This window comes from Rhinatrema bivittatum, chromosome 8 (genome assembly GCF_901001135.1).
Source record: "Rhinatrema bivittatum chromosome 8, aRhiBiv1.1, whole genome shotgun sequence".
Taxonomy (NCBI): Eukaryota; Metazoa; Chordata; class Amphibia; order Gymnophiona; family Rhinatrematidae; genus Rhinatrema; species Rhinatrema bivittatum.
In genome coordinates, this window is record NC_042622.1 from 200,285,217 (window position 1) to 200,300,949 (window position 15,733).

Here is a 15,733-nt window from a genome sequence, read left to right on the forward strand (position 1 = left end):
CTGCCTGTATCTGAACTTTGAAACTTGTCAAAATCTATAGGACAGAATAAAAAAAAAAAACAAATGACCCCTGCCGCCCTCCCATGTTCAAACAAAAAAGCAGTTGTAGCCAGTGTCAGAATAGTGACACTTGGCAGTTTGAGGGAATTTTTCCATTTTAAACATACATTTCTGGACTAAAATAACCCGGATCGGCTTGTCCGTAAAACATGGGGCCAGTTGGCAGCCCTGAGCATGTGTCGAGCTGGTGGGTAGGAAGGGACGTGGTCACATTGGGTTGTGGTGAAAAGGAAATGGTCACTGGGGTGGTGTGGGTGGAGGAGGAAAAGTTTAGTGGGTGGGTGGTAGAAACAGTGAGAGAGGTTTGCACTAGCTTGGTCTCTTATGGAAGGGAAAGTTGCCAGACCTGCAGATCTGCGGATATATTCTAGCAGTCTGAACTAGAGGGAGCTTACGGGAGGAGGGGATCAGAGGAATGGGTGACTGGGCCTGGGATCACGGCGCTGACATTCTCCTGTGGTGTGTGCCTTGGATCTACAGTAGCACTTGGCAGCTGGCAGGATCTGAATGGAACAAGGGAAGCTCTACCGCAGTCCTCACTCAGGAATATTTGCAGCGAGTGCAGTCTGGCAAGCCTTGTTCAGCTGAAGAATGAATTATTATTCTAAGCCTGTAGAGGTGTGGAAGGATTCTTTACAAAGCCTTGAGACCAGAGGCATTGTCCAGAGAGGACGAGGGGCTTGAACTTTTGAAACCACAAAGGTGCCTTCCCCAGAGGATGTGTGCCCGAGGAACCACATCTGGCTTCCAGACCAGGTGGTGTGGAACACACCTGGAACACATCTGTTGGAATTCTCCACCCAGGTGCATTTAGACTCTATAGTGACGCTGACTTGATCAGATTGTCTGTCTGAGGGTGGATTCATTTCCATGTCTTCCGTGCTGCAGGAGCCTGGACAGCACGCAAGTTAGGGTAACAGGCTGTGCTTCTGTACCAGCCAAGAGTGCTTTATGATCCTAACTCTTCCAAAACACACAAGCATGAGTTCACAGGCCCCTTCATTGTTTGCTAAGTAGAGTTACTGAAGGTGGGAGGGAAGGTACTCTTGTTACCCAGGGCAATAGTAGCAGTACACAGACTCGCACAGAGGCAGTGGCAGATCTGAGTCCAAACGCCAAGTCACCACCAGTATCCTCATTTCTGACCCCAAGGAGGTCAGAAATGGGGACTCTGAGAGCTGCTGGGCACTTTAGTTTGGGATTGGTATATCTATCTATCTATCTATATATATATATAATGGTTTTCATAGATTTATCAAAGCTTTTTGTTGGGAAGTATAATAATATAGTAGAAGGTGGCAGAAAAAGACAAACCAACCATCATCCGGTCTGCGCAGTCATTGCTGTCCAAATGCTAAGGATATATCCCAGCTACCAGCCAAAGGCTGTGCTCGCTTGAGAGTCATCGCTCATTATCCATGTCCGGTGGTGTTGTCTTCCTCCTACGTACCCCCATCACCTTGGGTTGATGAGTGCACAAAGCCCCCCCTACTGAAAAGTAGATAAAACGATAAAAACAGACCCATGCATGAATGGAAAAATATTTAGAAAACCTTGGCACCAGCCTAGAATTTTTAGGAGCCAGGGTGATTTTTTTTTTCTGTTCAGCCACTCTTTGGAGACAGGCATGATGCTAGAAGACTGAATAAGGGCAGAGGTCCCCCCTTCCCCCCCCCTCTCAGGGAAGTGTTCAGAGGAAAGAGGCTGGAAACTACATGTGCTGGGTAAATTAGTGGATAGTGATTTGCAGGATCCGAGGCAGCACTTTTTTTTTTTTTTCTCCCCCATTTCAAACAAATCTGTTCGCTTTCTTTGATTTGGGTGACCAGAGAATTGGTTCCGGGGCTTGCACTGCATGTGGTAGATTTTGGATTTCAGCAAAGCATTTGATAATTTTCCACACAGGAGGTTCATAAATACACTGAGCGGCCTGGGATGGCTTCCAAGATTGTCGAGTGGGTTAGAAAGTGGTTGAGTGATAGGCAACAAGAGGATAGCAGTAAATGCAATATGCAGTCTCTGAGCGAAGAGGGGTTATCAGTGGGCTGCCTCGGGGATTAATTCTGGACTCATTTTTCTTCAAAGTGATACTGCAGAAGGGTTAGTAGAAAAGGTTTGCGTTTGCAGTAGATGATGCTAAGGTCTGCAATAGAGTGAACACTTCTTATGGAACAGACAGGATGAGGAGTGGTCTAAGACAGGGTAGCCAGGATTTACCAAGAAGGAGGAACAGGAATCTGGGGTGAATAACTGCCCCGGGAGGAGGGGGGCTGCATAGGGAGGGATGAAAAAGGAATTATTGAGGGAAGATAGTTTGGGGGAGAGAGAAAATCAGGAGACTGAATAGAAAAAGAGAGAGGAAATAGACAGATAATGTGGATAAGGAACAGCATGGGAGGGAAAAAAACCCCCACACCAGCCATAATTAGAAAAAAAATGTTAATGATCCTTTTGCATTTAAAGTTTGCTACACAGTTTTGCTACAGTGCTTCTTGTGATTTGCTATACAAATATTTTGCCATCAAATATTCTCTGAGAGGAGCTACATTTTTTTTGTTAATATATCTGTTTGGTTCTTCCTGATGCTGCCTCTGTTTATCTGTCTTCCTAGTGCCTAAATTTTGAAAGCAGTTCCTATATCCAGATCAGGTTTGTTCAGGCCTGCTCTTAAGAAAGCCGTCAAGTATTTTGTCAACTAAGATTCAATGTCAAAAAAAAGTGCAGGACTGAATATTTGGGATGCAGAAATCCAAGGGAGTAGTACACACCAAACTGATGTGCACCAAATGAGAGAGATCGCGGGGGTCATCAAATCTGATGACGTGAAGTTTGCAAAGCAGTGTGAGGAGGCAGTGGTCAGAGCCAGAGGGATGCTAAGGTGTATTGAGTGGGAGAGGTTAACAATTGCAGGTTGTTTGAGACCTCCCCTAATTTAATGTGTCCAGTTCTGGAAGTCATACTTCTGAAAGGATAATAGACACATGAGAGGTAGTGCACAGAAGAGCTACTGAAATGGTACAGGGTCTGCATCAAAAGCCTTGCCAGATAAAGACTTAATGACCTAAACATGTATACCCTTGGGTGTGGGGAGTGGAGGATATCTGAATGTCTCTATCCTAAATGATAAGGAAGAAAGGGGAACAAGATGGTGTAAGGGATTAGACTCGGGGAAAGAGTGCATCTCAGAGGAAGTGGTGGAGAGAAGAACACATACAGAATTCAAGAAAACCTGGGGTAACCTTAGCTGTGAAGGTAAAAGCTGCAAAATCAATGCAGGTCTATGGTAAATTGAGCAGCCTTGCAGTCCTTATTCTCCTCTGTATTCCATTTTCTGTGCCTTAACACTAGTTTGGAACACACACACACCGCACACTACCCCCACCATTGAACAGATACAGTGTGGTGGGCACGTTGCCATTCCTTCATGGCCCATGCTCTTCTCCCTACACCCTTGTCTTGCTCGCTTTCCGTCCATGTGCAGCCTTTCCACCTATTGGGTTACTGTCTTCAGCCCTAGGAGGGAAAGTGTTTTTTTTTAAACTATGATTTATTATTATTATTTCTTTTTACAATAACAGTGGATCAAAGCACTTGGGGAGCGTGTTGTATAAAATTTCCACTGCTGGTATTGATAGTGGCAGTCGTTTCATGCTGTACTGTTGTAAAACTTTTTTTTTTTTGTCTTGAGTTTCGCAATTTTTTACGCAGAGCTTGGGCATCCTTTTCAGCTTGTTATTGAAGTCTGCAGTGACTCAGGAGTAGGCGTGTGCATGACTGCATGCACACGGATGCCCTCTGTGTCTCTACACTTTGGATAGCGTTTATGTAGCTGAGTAAAGTTAAAAGAAAGCTGCGTTGCTATCCTAAATGTCTGTTCAAGAATTCAGATTATCAGTGAAAACAAACAGGAGAGTTGCACTTGTAATCCTGTGTCTTGTAACATTCAGGCATGGGTCACGCTGTCCCGGTTCATTTTTGGGGGTGGGGGTGTGTGGAGGGGAGTTGCTCTCTGTGGATGGATTTGAATGAAATTTGGCAGGACTCTCGGTAAGAGCCTCTCCAGCCAGATCCATCCACATAGAGGGATTCTTTGCACCAATGACACTTACTTGGCCATAAAAGTTTGTCCTTCCCTTGCCCGCACCAAAAATAAAAGGGAAATATATGGCAGGAAAAATCCAAACTGGCGCACTGTCCAGGGGTCACACCACCTTGATTTTGGAGGAGCTGCACTGGCTGCCAGTACCGTGGCCGGTGCAGGTCAAACTCGTGTCCATTGCATTTAACTATCTGAATAAGATGGTTTCTGCCTAGTTAACTTTTCTTCTGATTCCTCACCTAACAAGTAGAAGGAAACTGCGTTCTTCACAGCAAAAATCTGTTGATGGATCCAATCCCAATGCTGAGGCTTGTAGATGTGCGTTTAGTACTGTGTGACCCACATTGTGAAAGGGAATACCCCTGGACATTCGTTCTGAAACTAGGTGTTCTGCATTTGGGAAACATTCAAAGGCATGGTTATTTACTCGGGCCTTCTCTGCGACCTCCCAGCCTGTCCTGACTGGATCTGGACCCTGGATCATGCTTTACGCCAAGGTGGCTGCAGTTCCTGACACTCAGGATTAGTTAGTGTGTGGTGATAAGAGCTGGGCTGGACATGTGGATCAGTCTGCTTTTCTGATTTTGTTTTGAAATCCGGTTGTTCAAGGTTTTTTTTTTTATTTTATTTCATTGTACCTCGCCTAGAGAATCACAGGGATAGAAAGTCAGGCGAGCAGGTAGGAGAAATAAATAAACCTTCCTAGTGCTCAGTTTCTGGCAATGGTTGAACATTACAATAGTATCTCTGGAAAGACGTGTCTCGCTAGGGAACGGCATGCACGGCTGGGAGACTGGAATCGCGTAGCTTTCAGTCGGTGGCTGACATGTGCTGGCGATATAAACAGTGCTAGAGGTACTAACTTAGCAACACGCAGGTTGTGCCCAGGGTGACGTGGGCGCCAGCATTTAACAATCGGTAAACTGTGCTTTGAAGTGCCTGGGTTTCTAACGGGTGGGGGAGGGAGGAGCTAGCCTTGCTGTAGTAAAAGGGGTGGTACTTTTGCTGCTTAGTTCCTCTTCTGAAGTCTGCCTTACTCTGCATTTGACGGGGGATTTCTTTTTTTTTTTTCAAACTTGTCTTTTTATCGAAATAAATTCTAAAGCAGTCGTTCCACGTGCTTACATATACTGGTTATTAGAATAGTCCAGATGCAAACGGCAGTCGCATTTGACAGTTCTGGTTTTGTATCGCAGGTAGAGGCAATGCTGCGGGGGGGGGGGGGGGGGGGGGTGATAGGGGTGACCTCCTCAGATCCTGGTTCGGTGCTGCCAGCCAGCTGTGGCACTCTGTCCAGCTGCCCGATTGAATCAGGCTCTGCATTTTGGCTTTGTGTGGCGAGGAGATGCATGTGTTTGGAAGGGGGCGGGGAGAATGCGTATTTGTTTCATGTGGGGGATGAGGGCAGGTTCGTTTAGGGACTGGGACAGGAGCCCTGAGTGAACAGTGAGAGCAGAAGTAGGAGCAAAACCTCCCCATTTTTGATCAATTGGCTATTTTAAATAATTAGAATTGTTGATACCTCCCACCCTCCTCTTCCTTTCAAGTTTTATTTCATTCCAAAGGAGACCTTACTGCAGACCTCCCTTCTCCCCAATCCCGCATGCGCACATCAGTGCACGGGAAATGGGGATGACGCCACACCCCAGATCAACCACATAGCTGATCCGGTCCCGGTTGGCCCCGGTGCATGCAGAGTTTTGCAGTTCAGATGTACTTAGATAAATCAATGGGGGGGGGGGGCGGGAAGAAAAGTCAGAATGCATCTCTCTGCGTCCAATGGGGCAAAACCAGAACTGGATTAGTCTGCTTGGGGTGACCTGGGGTAAGATGGTAACCCTTCTTGGAAAAGAAAAGGACTAGGCTAGTGGTTACAGCAATGGACTGCAAAGCAGGGCTCACATCCCGCTGCTACTCCTTGTGACCTTGGGCAAGTCCCTTCACCCTCCTTTGCCTCAGGTATAAATTTTACGCCTCCGGTATAAATTTTAGATTATAAACCCACTGGGGGGCAGGGAAAATACCCTGCAGTGCCTGAATGAAATCTGCTTTCAAGTGCCTGAAAAGCGGAATGTAAATAAAGCATGAGTAGGGTAGGAACAGCTTTTATTTCGTTTCTCAGTTTTATGTGATATCTTACCTGATTACATGAACTGCCCAAAATGGTGATCAGCAAATACAAATATCCAGTAAAATTCAAGAAACACAACCAGTCGGTATGTAATACAGAAATGCTATCGATGGAAGGAACCTCTGCCTCCTGCTAATTCAAGCAAAGCCTCTAAAACATCAGAATCGCCTATCTCGCTCCCAATAAAACCATCCGCTCACATCCAACCTGCCCTACCAAAACCACAAATAAAGAAAAAGAAGGAAGCACACACACACACAAAAATCAGTTAAGACTACCATTGCACCCCAAAATGAGAGCTTCCTGGGGCCGCCCATCAGAAGCCGAGTCTTATCCCGAGAGCCAGGAAAAAGCTTATTAAGAGGACTGAACTTGAGCAAATTCTGTGCTTGCATAAATGAAGAGGCACGGTTGCTGGTCTCGGTATGAAAGGCTGACACTCAAATACTGCCGTAGCCCCGGCCTGGTGTGCCGATCGCACCAGAGCGGGCTCCTGGGCTGGCTGGTGTTTTGGTGTGGGGGCTGTAACAGGTTTTCCCTGCAAGGCTCTGGATTGGGCCTAATCGGACATAGGAAAGAGAGTTTCTGCGGGCACCAGATTTCTTCCAGCAATGGGAGCTGAAGGAATTTTCCATCTCTTGCCGACGGGAAGCTTTTGTTTTAAATATCTTTTTTTTGGGGGGGGGGGAGGTTAAACAAGAATTTGGGAAGTTTAGTCAGCATCAGTGAAATGGCCATTGTACAGATACGGCAGGCAGTCGCCTTGAATTGTGTGAAACGAAACGCCGGGATTGCCGTAGCCTGGCCTGAGCATTTATGATAATCCCCTGACTTGTTCTCCCCTGTCCTGTCAAGTGTGCATGGACAGTTGCTTGAGAAACAGTGAGGCTGTCCCAGCGGGTTTTAGCTTCCTTGCGCCCTTTTCTTGAGCAGCGAGAGCGGTTTGAGCCGAAGTTAAGCCCAAGGCTTTTGTTTTCTATTAAAAATCTGTAAGGATTACTTATTGGTGCCTGCAATGATTTGGTTCTGTCAGCTGAGTGTTCTGGGTTGCTCCAGGTTCATTCTCCTCCTCCTCTTCCCCCATTCTCTAATTGAAAGTTTCTCTGCCCCTGCACCAGTTGGCTGTCGTGTCCTCCTGTACCTGGGGAGACCTTGTCTTAAAGAAGGCGGTTGCAGCTAGAAAACTAAACTGCTTTGACGTCAGATAAAGGATATTAGAAGGTGCAGAAAAGCTAGAGATGGTGCACACACATACACACACATACACACACACACAATGGAAATGTTATACATTTCCATTGTGTGTGTATGTGTGTGTATATATATATATATATACACACACACATACACACACCCACCCATTACACACACACATATATGTTATACATACATTCATGTGTGTATGTATGTATAACATTTCAGCCTTTCCAATCTCCATTTGCACCATCTCTAGCTTTTCTGCACCTTCTAATATCCTTTATCTGACGTCAAAGCAGTATATATATATATATATATATATATATATATATATATATATCATATACTGTATATCAGGGTGGGTAGGGGTTTAAAACATCCAAAACTGTCAAGTTGCCCACTTCTCGAAGGGAGATTGTATACCATTCCTGAATTTTGAACTTACATCACAATGCATTGTGGGATCTGTAGTCCTTCTTCCATTTGCAACCAGTACTGCAGGTACCATACTGCAACTCTGTACAGTAAACTGTCTGTTCGTCTTGGAGGATGTTGAAATACTGAATGTGGAAGGGAGTGGGCAGTGGAGTGCCTCAGGGATCTGTATTGGGACCCTTACTTTTCAATATATTTATAAATGATCTGGAAAGAAATACAACGAGTGGGGTAATCGAATTTGCAGATGATACAAAATTGTTCAGAGTAGTTAAATCACAAGCAGATTGTGATAAATTGCTTGTGAGACTGGAAAATTGGGCATCGAAATGGCAGATGAAATTTAATATGGATAAGTGCAAGGTGATGCATATAGGGAAAAATAACCCATGCTATAGTTACACAATGTTAGGTTCCATATTAGGTGTTACCACCCAAGAAAGAGATCTAGGTGTGAAATTATCGGTTCAGTGTGCTGCAGCAGTCAAAAAAGCAAACAGAATGTTGGGAATTATTAGAAAGGGAATGGTGAATAAAATGGAAAATGTCATAATGCCTCTGTATCGCTCCATGGTGAGACCACACCTTGACTACTGTGTACAATTCTGGTCGTGCATCTCAAAAAAGATATAGTTGTGATGGAGAAGGTACAGAGAAGGACTACCAAAATGATAAAGGGAATGGAACAGTTCCCCTATGAGGAAAGACTAAAGAGGTTAGGACTTTTCAGCTTGGAGAAGAGACGGCTGAGGGGGGATATGATAGAGGTGTTTAAAATCATGAGAGGTCTAGAACGGGTAGATGTGAATCGGTTATTTACTCTTTCAGATAATAGAAGGACTAGGGAGCACTCCATGAAGTTAGCATGTGGCACATTTAAAACTAATCAGAGAAAGTTCTTTTTTACTCAACGCACAATTAAACTCTGGAATTTGTTGCCAGAGGATGTGGTTGGTGCAGTTAGTGTAGCTGTGTTTAAAAAAGGATTGGATAAGTTCTTGGAGGAGAAGTCCATTACCTGCTATTAATTAAGTTGACTTAGAAAATAGCCACTGCTATTACTAGCAACAATAACATGGAATAGACTTAGTTTTTGGGTACTTGCCAGGTTCTTATGTCCTGGATTGGCCACTGTTGGAAACAGGATGCTGGGCTTGATGGACCCTTGGTCTGACCCAGTATGGCATGTTCTTATGGAAATGTCTCTCTTAGTCCAAAGTGGGATTACAATAAAATGGAAGGATTTGACAGGTCTAGCCTACGAGGAATGGATAAAAGATTATATACTAAACTACCTCTACAGCATTGATTCTCAAATCGCTTCTTGGGGTCCACTTGGTCAGTCAGGTTTTCAGGATATCCACAGTGAACATGCGTGATTTGCATGCATTACCTCCTTCATATGGAAATCCATCTCATTCATATTCCTTGTAGATATCCTGGTCACCAGAGCTTCGTGTGGCTCTTGAGGATGGGAGTTGGTCACCTCTCTGTCCTGGCTTTGTGGAACTGGGGAATTGTCATCCCTGTTGCTCTTCCTCTGGAAAAACAGCATTATTTTTCTCTACTGTTTTGTTTTTTTTTAATTTCCAGTTTAGTGTCTTCCTCTTGCTGCCATGTGCTTTTTTCCAAAAAGCAGCTTGCAGCTGTTTCCAGCAAGCCAGATGTTGGAAGAGGCTGGTTTTGATCGTCTCCAAGTTTATTAGGGTTGACTCTGGTCTGTTCTGTGCTTTCCTAAAAACACAAGGATATCCAAAGATCCCACTCACCGCGTCGGTTTTTGCTGTGTGTGTCCCTCCATCCCCCATGAGTTTCAATTTCAGCAACAGCAACTCTCATTTTATTTTTTTTGGGGGGGGGGGGGGTTACTCTCTTGTTTGCCTGAGAATCCCAGTCTTAGACGCCTTGAACATAAAGCCCCATCGCAGCTGAAGTGTGCCAGAGCTGACTAGGGTAATGGGTCAGGAGGAAGAGGGCCGCCGGCAGGATGTTAACACCCATGCACTGGCACCTTTACAACAATTAGCAGGTTGAGGGAGAGAGGGGAGGAGGAAAGAGAAGATGCAAACGATGTGGTTTAGCTATGACTGGGCCTCCTGTCTCTGCTGTTGGTACAGGTGGCAGGAACACCCCTTCTGGTTTTTTTTCACAGGTAATTATCAACTCATCCTTCCTTTCTGTGTCATGAATTTTTTGTGGGATAATATGTTTATTGACGTGTCACCTTTTTGTGTGGATTTCCATCCTGCTCCCTCACAGGGGGGAGGGCATCCCCCCCCCCTGCCTTTGTGGGTTTTTTTTAATTCTGTAATGCCCGCCCTTGAGATCGAGAGGTGTTTAATTTTTCTTTTAAAGTAGGCAAGCGACCTTGCCATGTGCTTGAAGGATCTGATCCGAGGGCTGCCGGTGCCTCCTCTGGTTCTGCTTTCTAGCTTCTTCTGTGCCCTGCCCCCCCCCCCCCCCCCCCCCCCCCCAGTGTTTAATTGCGGGGCTAATGGTATGGCTGGCTGACAGTGTGGGAAACTTTCCACCCATGGCGGAGGGGGTCAGCACCGTCAGAAGGTTATAATCCCTTGGGGATCAGTATCTGTTCCTAAGGGGGGGCCCCTACTTCTAAAGGCAAGCATGTCGGCCATACGGTCATCTGAACATAGGGTTGGAGGGGGACCTTTGAAGATATTCTCACATGGCTGTTTCCTGCTTCACCGACTTTGGATTGCAGTGGTTTATCTGTACTTGGTCATATGATTCCCCCCCTCCATTTGTAACTATCCTGCGGAGCTTTCCACTTTTTATAGCCTCCTTGTCCCTCGTCTGCCTCACTCCTCCCCCCCCCCCCCCCCCGCTCTAGTCCAGCCATTGCATCAGCAGCCCAAGGAGAGGGTGAGCGGACAGTGTCCCCCCCTCGCTAATCTGGTCTGTGTGAAGTCCTTGTAGGATGGCTGGTACCCATTTCTACCCTCTGCCCACCTCCCCCTCCCCCCCCTCCCCCCCGGGGCTGTGGGTGCTGCCTCCGCTGCATCCCTAGCCAATGCAGAGATCTTGTTAGTTCTGAAGCTTCATTCTTGTGTATGCATATATATATATATATATGGGCATGTGTGTGTATTTAATTAATAAAATCCGCTTTGGGTTTTTTTTGGTTTTTTTTGCAGAGGAAACCGAGAAGCTCCACCTTGAAAGGGAAGATGAACAGAAGAAAGTGATAGTGAAGATAGAAGACTTGAGGGAAGAGGTCTCTGCCCTTCCGGTCTCCCCGCCAGCTCCTCCCCCTCCTCCGCCCCCACCTCTGTCAGCCCCCATGACAGTAGTCCCCGTGGTTTCCAGCCCCCCCCAGCAGGTGACCCCGACCGCCCTGTCTCCGCCCCTCCTGCAGCGTCACCCGCCCGCGGTGGGCTCCCCCTGCCTGGGCAAGGATGTCCTGGTGTCGCCCGTCATCCAGAGGCCTGCTGGCCCCGTTCCTCCCGAGCTGAGGGTCAGCACGCCCCCTTCAGGAAGCCCCAAGCCGCTGCAGCAGTATCCCGCCCCGCTGCTGACCATCTCCCAGCACCACGTGGTGCAGCCCATCCAGCCTCAGCCCCAGCCCCCCCATCATCCTCCTCCTCCTCCTCCCCCTCCTCTCCCGCAGGCCCCGGCTCAGCAGCTCAGCGCCCTGCGGCTGACAGCAGCAGACGAGATCAAGTCCAATGAACAGAAGAGGAGGCCTGGAGGGTGAGTGCACAGAAGGTGGTTCAAAATCTCAGAAACTAGCCTTGAATGCCCTGGACAGGTTGGGCTTTTTCTGGGTAACTGGAGTATTTCAGTTGAAGCTGTTTTTCTCAGACCCCCAGTGTATGTAAAATACATTTCTGCAATATTTATGGGGGGACAGCCTAAAAGTTGACCTGTGCCAGGGGGCTGTGTTTAGGAATCGCTAGCTTAAAACGAACACCTATTTTAATGTGTGTGCGCAACGTGAGGAACATGTTTCTGATGTGAACAGATGCGTGAATACTTTCACACAGTAGTGAAAAATGAAGGGAAGTGTGGGGGTGGGTTGTTTTTTTTGCCTTTGCCTTTGCAAATTATTCATAAGAAATATCACTTTCATCTTAATATTTTACCGACAGACTCAAAAGCTTGTTAGCAGTGAGTCCCTGTGAAAACTGAGGAGAATCCGTCATTAATTTCACATTGGATTGATGGCAATTTGATGCTGATTTGTAAAAAAAAGGATTTGATGTTTGATGTCTTGCAAAAGATTTGGCCTTAAATCCAAAGCAAAACCTGTTTGGGTTTTGTTTGTAATTTTTTTGGGAGTGAGACAGCATGGACTGAATGTTTTGTAAGTAGCCAGCTGCTGCTTCAAGTCATTCTCCGGGCCTCAGTGAATGGGAAAAGCATGTATTAAGTAATATTTATTTATTTCCTGTGCGATATTCTGCCTTTTTCTAGGAAATGGAACCCTAGTGAATTAATTTATTGGTTTAGATATGACAGAGAGGGCGGGACAACTAGAGAGTGCATGTTAAGATCATAGGAAGTGCCGTATTGAAATTATGTTCTAACCGTGACGTTCTTACAGCCCGTAGAGCGTGATAAGCGGGAATGCATGTAACGGTGTCGGGGGGACTCTCCTAAAACTGTACCTGTCTTTTTGCATGCCACCTCCATGCCAGCCCTCGCCGATGCACTGGGAACCCTCTTGCCCAGCTGCCTCAGAAGATGTCTGCTGCCTAAAGCCGATGAAATGCTTTTTGGCATAAAAAAGTCCACCTCCAGCCTGTCGCTGGCACCCCTCAGCCGTTTTACCAGTGCATGCTTGTGGGGGCACGTTGTCAGGTTTTTTTTTTGGTTCTGAGCCGCTGACCTCTCTGGGTCAGCGGTGCGGTCAGGCAGCCCTCCTGCTGCTCAGTGCCAGGGCAGCGTTTCCATTTCAGTGATTTATGTAGGGGCAGGGCCAGACCAGGCCTGAGCATTTTCAAGTTTGCCAAGAGAAAACTGTTTGAACTTGGGAGTTGGGGAGAGGGAAAACCCCCCCCAGAACTGGATCGGAGTTGGCGGGGTTGGGTTGCTTGGGAGGGTGCAGATCCCCTTCCCTGTCCATAACTGGTCCAGCGTCACTCTCGGAAGATTTTATAGCCACACACACAGGAGCGGTAGAATTCTGGCCCGGAGTGAAATGGGCAGAGAAGGTGTGTAGCATGCCAAGGACGTTGCCTGCTGACTGGTGTGTAGGAATGTGACTGGTGCTGCTATGGGCTGCCCCAGTGCGGGGATGGATTTACGATTTTGCCACCCCTCTGCACTTTTGGTGCTTTTCACTCTCCCCCCACCTCCTGTAAGTGTCTGTTAACAGGCGAGCAACGGCAGAGAATGAGCTTTGGCAGAGCTGGAGGGCAGCGAATCGTAGGCCAGCCTGTTGCCCTAGGCACAAGCATAATGGGTGCCCATAGGCAAACTCAGGGATGTCCCAGTGGGGTGTCTGGGATTCACGTGATTTCAAATTTGAGGCTTGCAAATGATGTTCTTCTGAACTGCTTGAGAGGAAGTTGTTGTTTTATTATTCGGCTGCTGTTAGAATGAAAATGAAAGAAACGTCTGTGGGGATATATTTTCTTTTCTCTCCATTGTAGCACTGTAAGTAGGATAATAGACAACCTTCCCTCTGTTTTCTTTTTTTTTTTGAGGGGGGGGGACGGACGCAGGGGGTCAATGGAGGGCAGGGATGTGGCAATAAGGGAGACCTTCAGTTCCGGTGTACAGGAGCCCCCCCCCCCCCCCCCGTCCAAGGATGGTGAATTCCATTTTTGGGTGCCGCGGGCGAGTCCAGTTCTGTGGTATGGGCCGAGCTTTTTCTTTGCAGTAACGCTGTCTGATAAAATGACATCTCAGTGCATCTTAATAAATATTTTGGTAGGATTACAATTTGGTGGATCGCCATGATAAAAAAAAAAGAAAAAAAAAGAGGAGTAGGATTATGGCTGTTGAAATCCTAGCGTGGTGGTTGTGGTGGAGGAATTTGACTGGAAGGGGGAATCCTTGGTATGGTCACTGAGTTCATTTTTGTCTCGTTTGGGTTCCAGGGCTGGGACCAGGGAAGTGCACAACAAGCTGGAGAAAAACAGGTGTGTATAAAACCAGCTGCTAATTTCCTATAGAAAAAAAATTTAAAGAAACATATTTTAAAAACCGTTCTCGGGTGTTTTGTGTTTTTTAAAAGCAAGCGCCATGTGACGGTTACAAAGCTCTAGGTCTTACACTGGGTGGGGGGGGGGGGGGGTTAGTGGATGACTTCGGGTCACCTGGAGCAGGCTGATCTGGTCCTGGGTTTTGTTTGCTGTTACTTTTCTAACTTTGTGCAAGACAGCAGGGCCGTGACTGCAAGGGGATAAACTCTGAGGACTGGCTGCTCTGGTGCCGGGTGACCCTAGAGCTTAGTCCTGCCCATAGACAAGGGCATGGGCTGGAAAGGAAACGAGGTTGCAATGCAAAATACCCGGGTAGGAACTGCTGTGCCCCGGGGTGGGCAAGTCCTGCCCGCTGATTGGCTGAGCACTTAAAGCAAAACCAGCAGAATGTTAACCCTTTAACTGTTGCGACCAAGTTATTTCTAGAACAACTGTTTGTTTTTTTTTTCCCCTTTTGAAATACATTTTATTCAGACTAGCCGCACAAATACATTTACGTTCGTATAGAGGCCTGTTTACCCAAGTAAAAGGGCTTTTTATTTATCTGTTTGTTTGATTTATATTCTGCTTTTTCAGGCACTTCAAAGTGGATTACATTCAGGAACTGTGGGTATTTCTGAATTACCAGAGGGTTTACAATCTAAGGGGGGGGGGGGTGTCATTTACTAAGCATTTTTTCACGTAGTCATAGAAGAGCCTTTAGTAAATCAGGCCCTAAGTTTGTCCCTGAGGCGATGGAGGATGATGTGGCTTTCCCAGTGTCACAGGAAGTGGCGGCGAGATGTGAACTCTGGCTTCCCTGGTTTGCACATGGAATATAATAATAATGCTGAAAGGTGCAAACCGCACCACCGGTCACAAAATTAGTAATGCGGAACCACTTAGTGTAATGATCCTCTTAACAATAATCCCTATCTACATAAGAAGGAATATGACACAGTGCCCTTAGGCAGGCAGCAAGCAAGCCCCGATATGTATCAGCTGCACAGCGTCTTTCAGATTGGCGAGGACCTGAGGTCGTGGTTCGGTTAATAACGGCAGAATGCTTATTTAACTTGAGAGAGTTGATGGGTTGAGAAATCCTGATTGGGCGCTGAGCAGAAGTACAGATCATTGAGCATAAGCTGATAACACAGAAGTGAGGGAGGTGAATAGAAAAAAGCTGGATTATATCTGCTCATATAAGTTGGTTTTTATGCTTTAGAAAGTTTACCACCCCCGAGGAAGCCCACAGTGGTGAAACAAGGCTTTCCCTCTAGGGAATTTATAGAAGTTTTATGGGCAGACATTTTAATAAGAAGGATGAGTGTCCTTTATGGAACATGGTGCTTAGCTAGCGATTGCCTGATATTCACTATCCTTGGTGATTCCTATCTGCCTGAGTGCAGTGTATCTCACTCCTTCTTGCAGAGATCTGTACTGGTTTGGGATTATTGTTAATAAATCTTTGCTTTCCCTGGTTTGCAGCCCGCTGCTCCTCCAGTTTTTTGAAAATTTCCCACCCCGCATGCAGGTTAAGTTATCCGTGTCTTGCTCCACCGTGCGTATACCTGTCACCTGCATTTTCATGGAGGCATTGCAGGGAGGAGGGGGGGTTAGGCAACAGTGTGCACGGTCTTGCATATTTTCAAAGCTTACCTG

The 15,733-nt window shown here is 46.5% G+C and overlaps 1 protein-coding gene across 2 annotated transcripts in view; it reads left to right on the top strand.

Annotated features, from left to right (window-relative positions):
• Nucleotides 1-15,733, top strand: part of MNT (MAX network transcriptional repressor) — an 85,914-nt gene that overhangs the window by 13,598 nt on the left and 56,583 nt on the right. Inside the window, exons 2-3 of one of the 2 annotated variants that reach the window (XM_029613624.1) lie at nucleotides 11,078-11,633; nucleotides 13,988-14,029. In XM_029613624.1, coding sequence (XP_029469484.1) covers nucleotides 11,078-11,633; nucleotides 13,988-14,029 — 598 coding nt within the window. The remainder of the gene's footprint in view (nucleotides 1-11,077; nucleotides 11,634-13,987; nucleotides 14,030-15,733) is intronic. The other variant, XM_029613625.1, reaches the window with a different exon arrangement.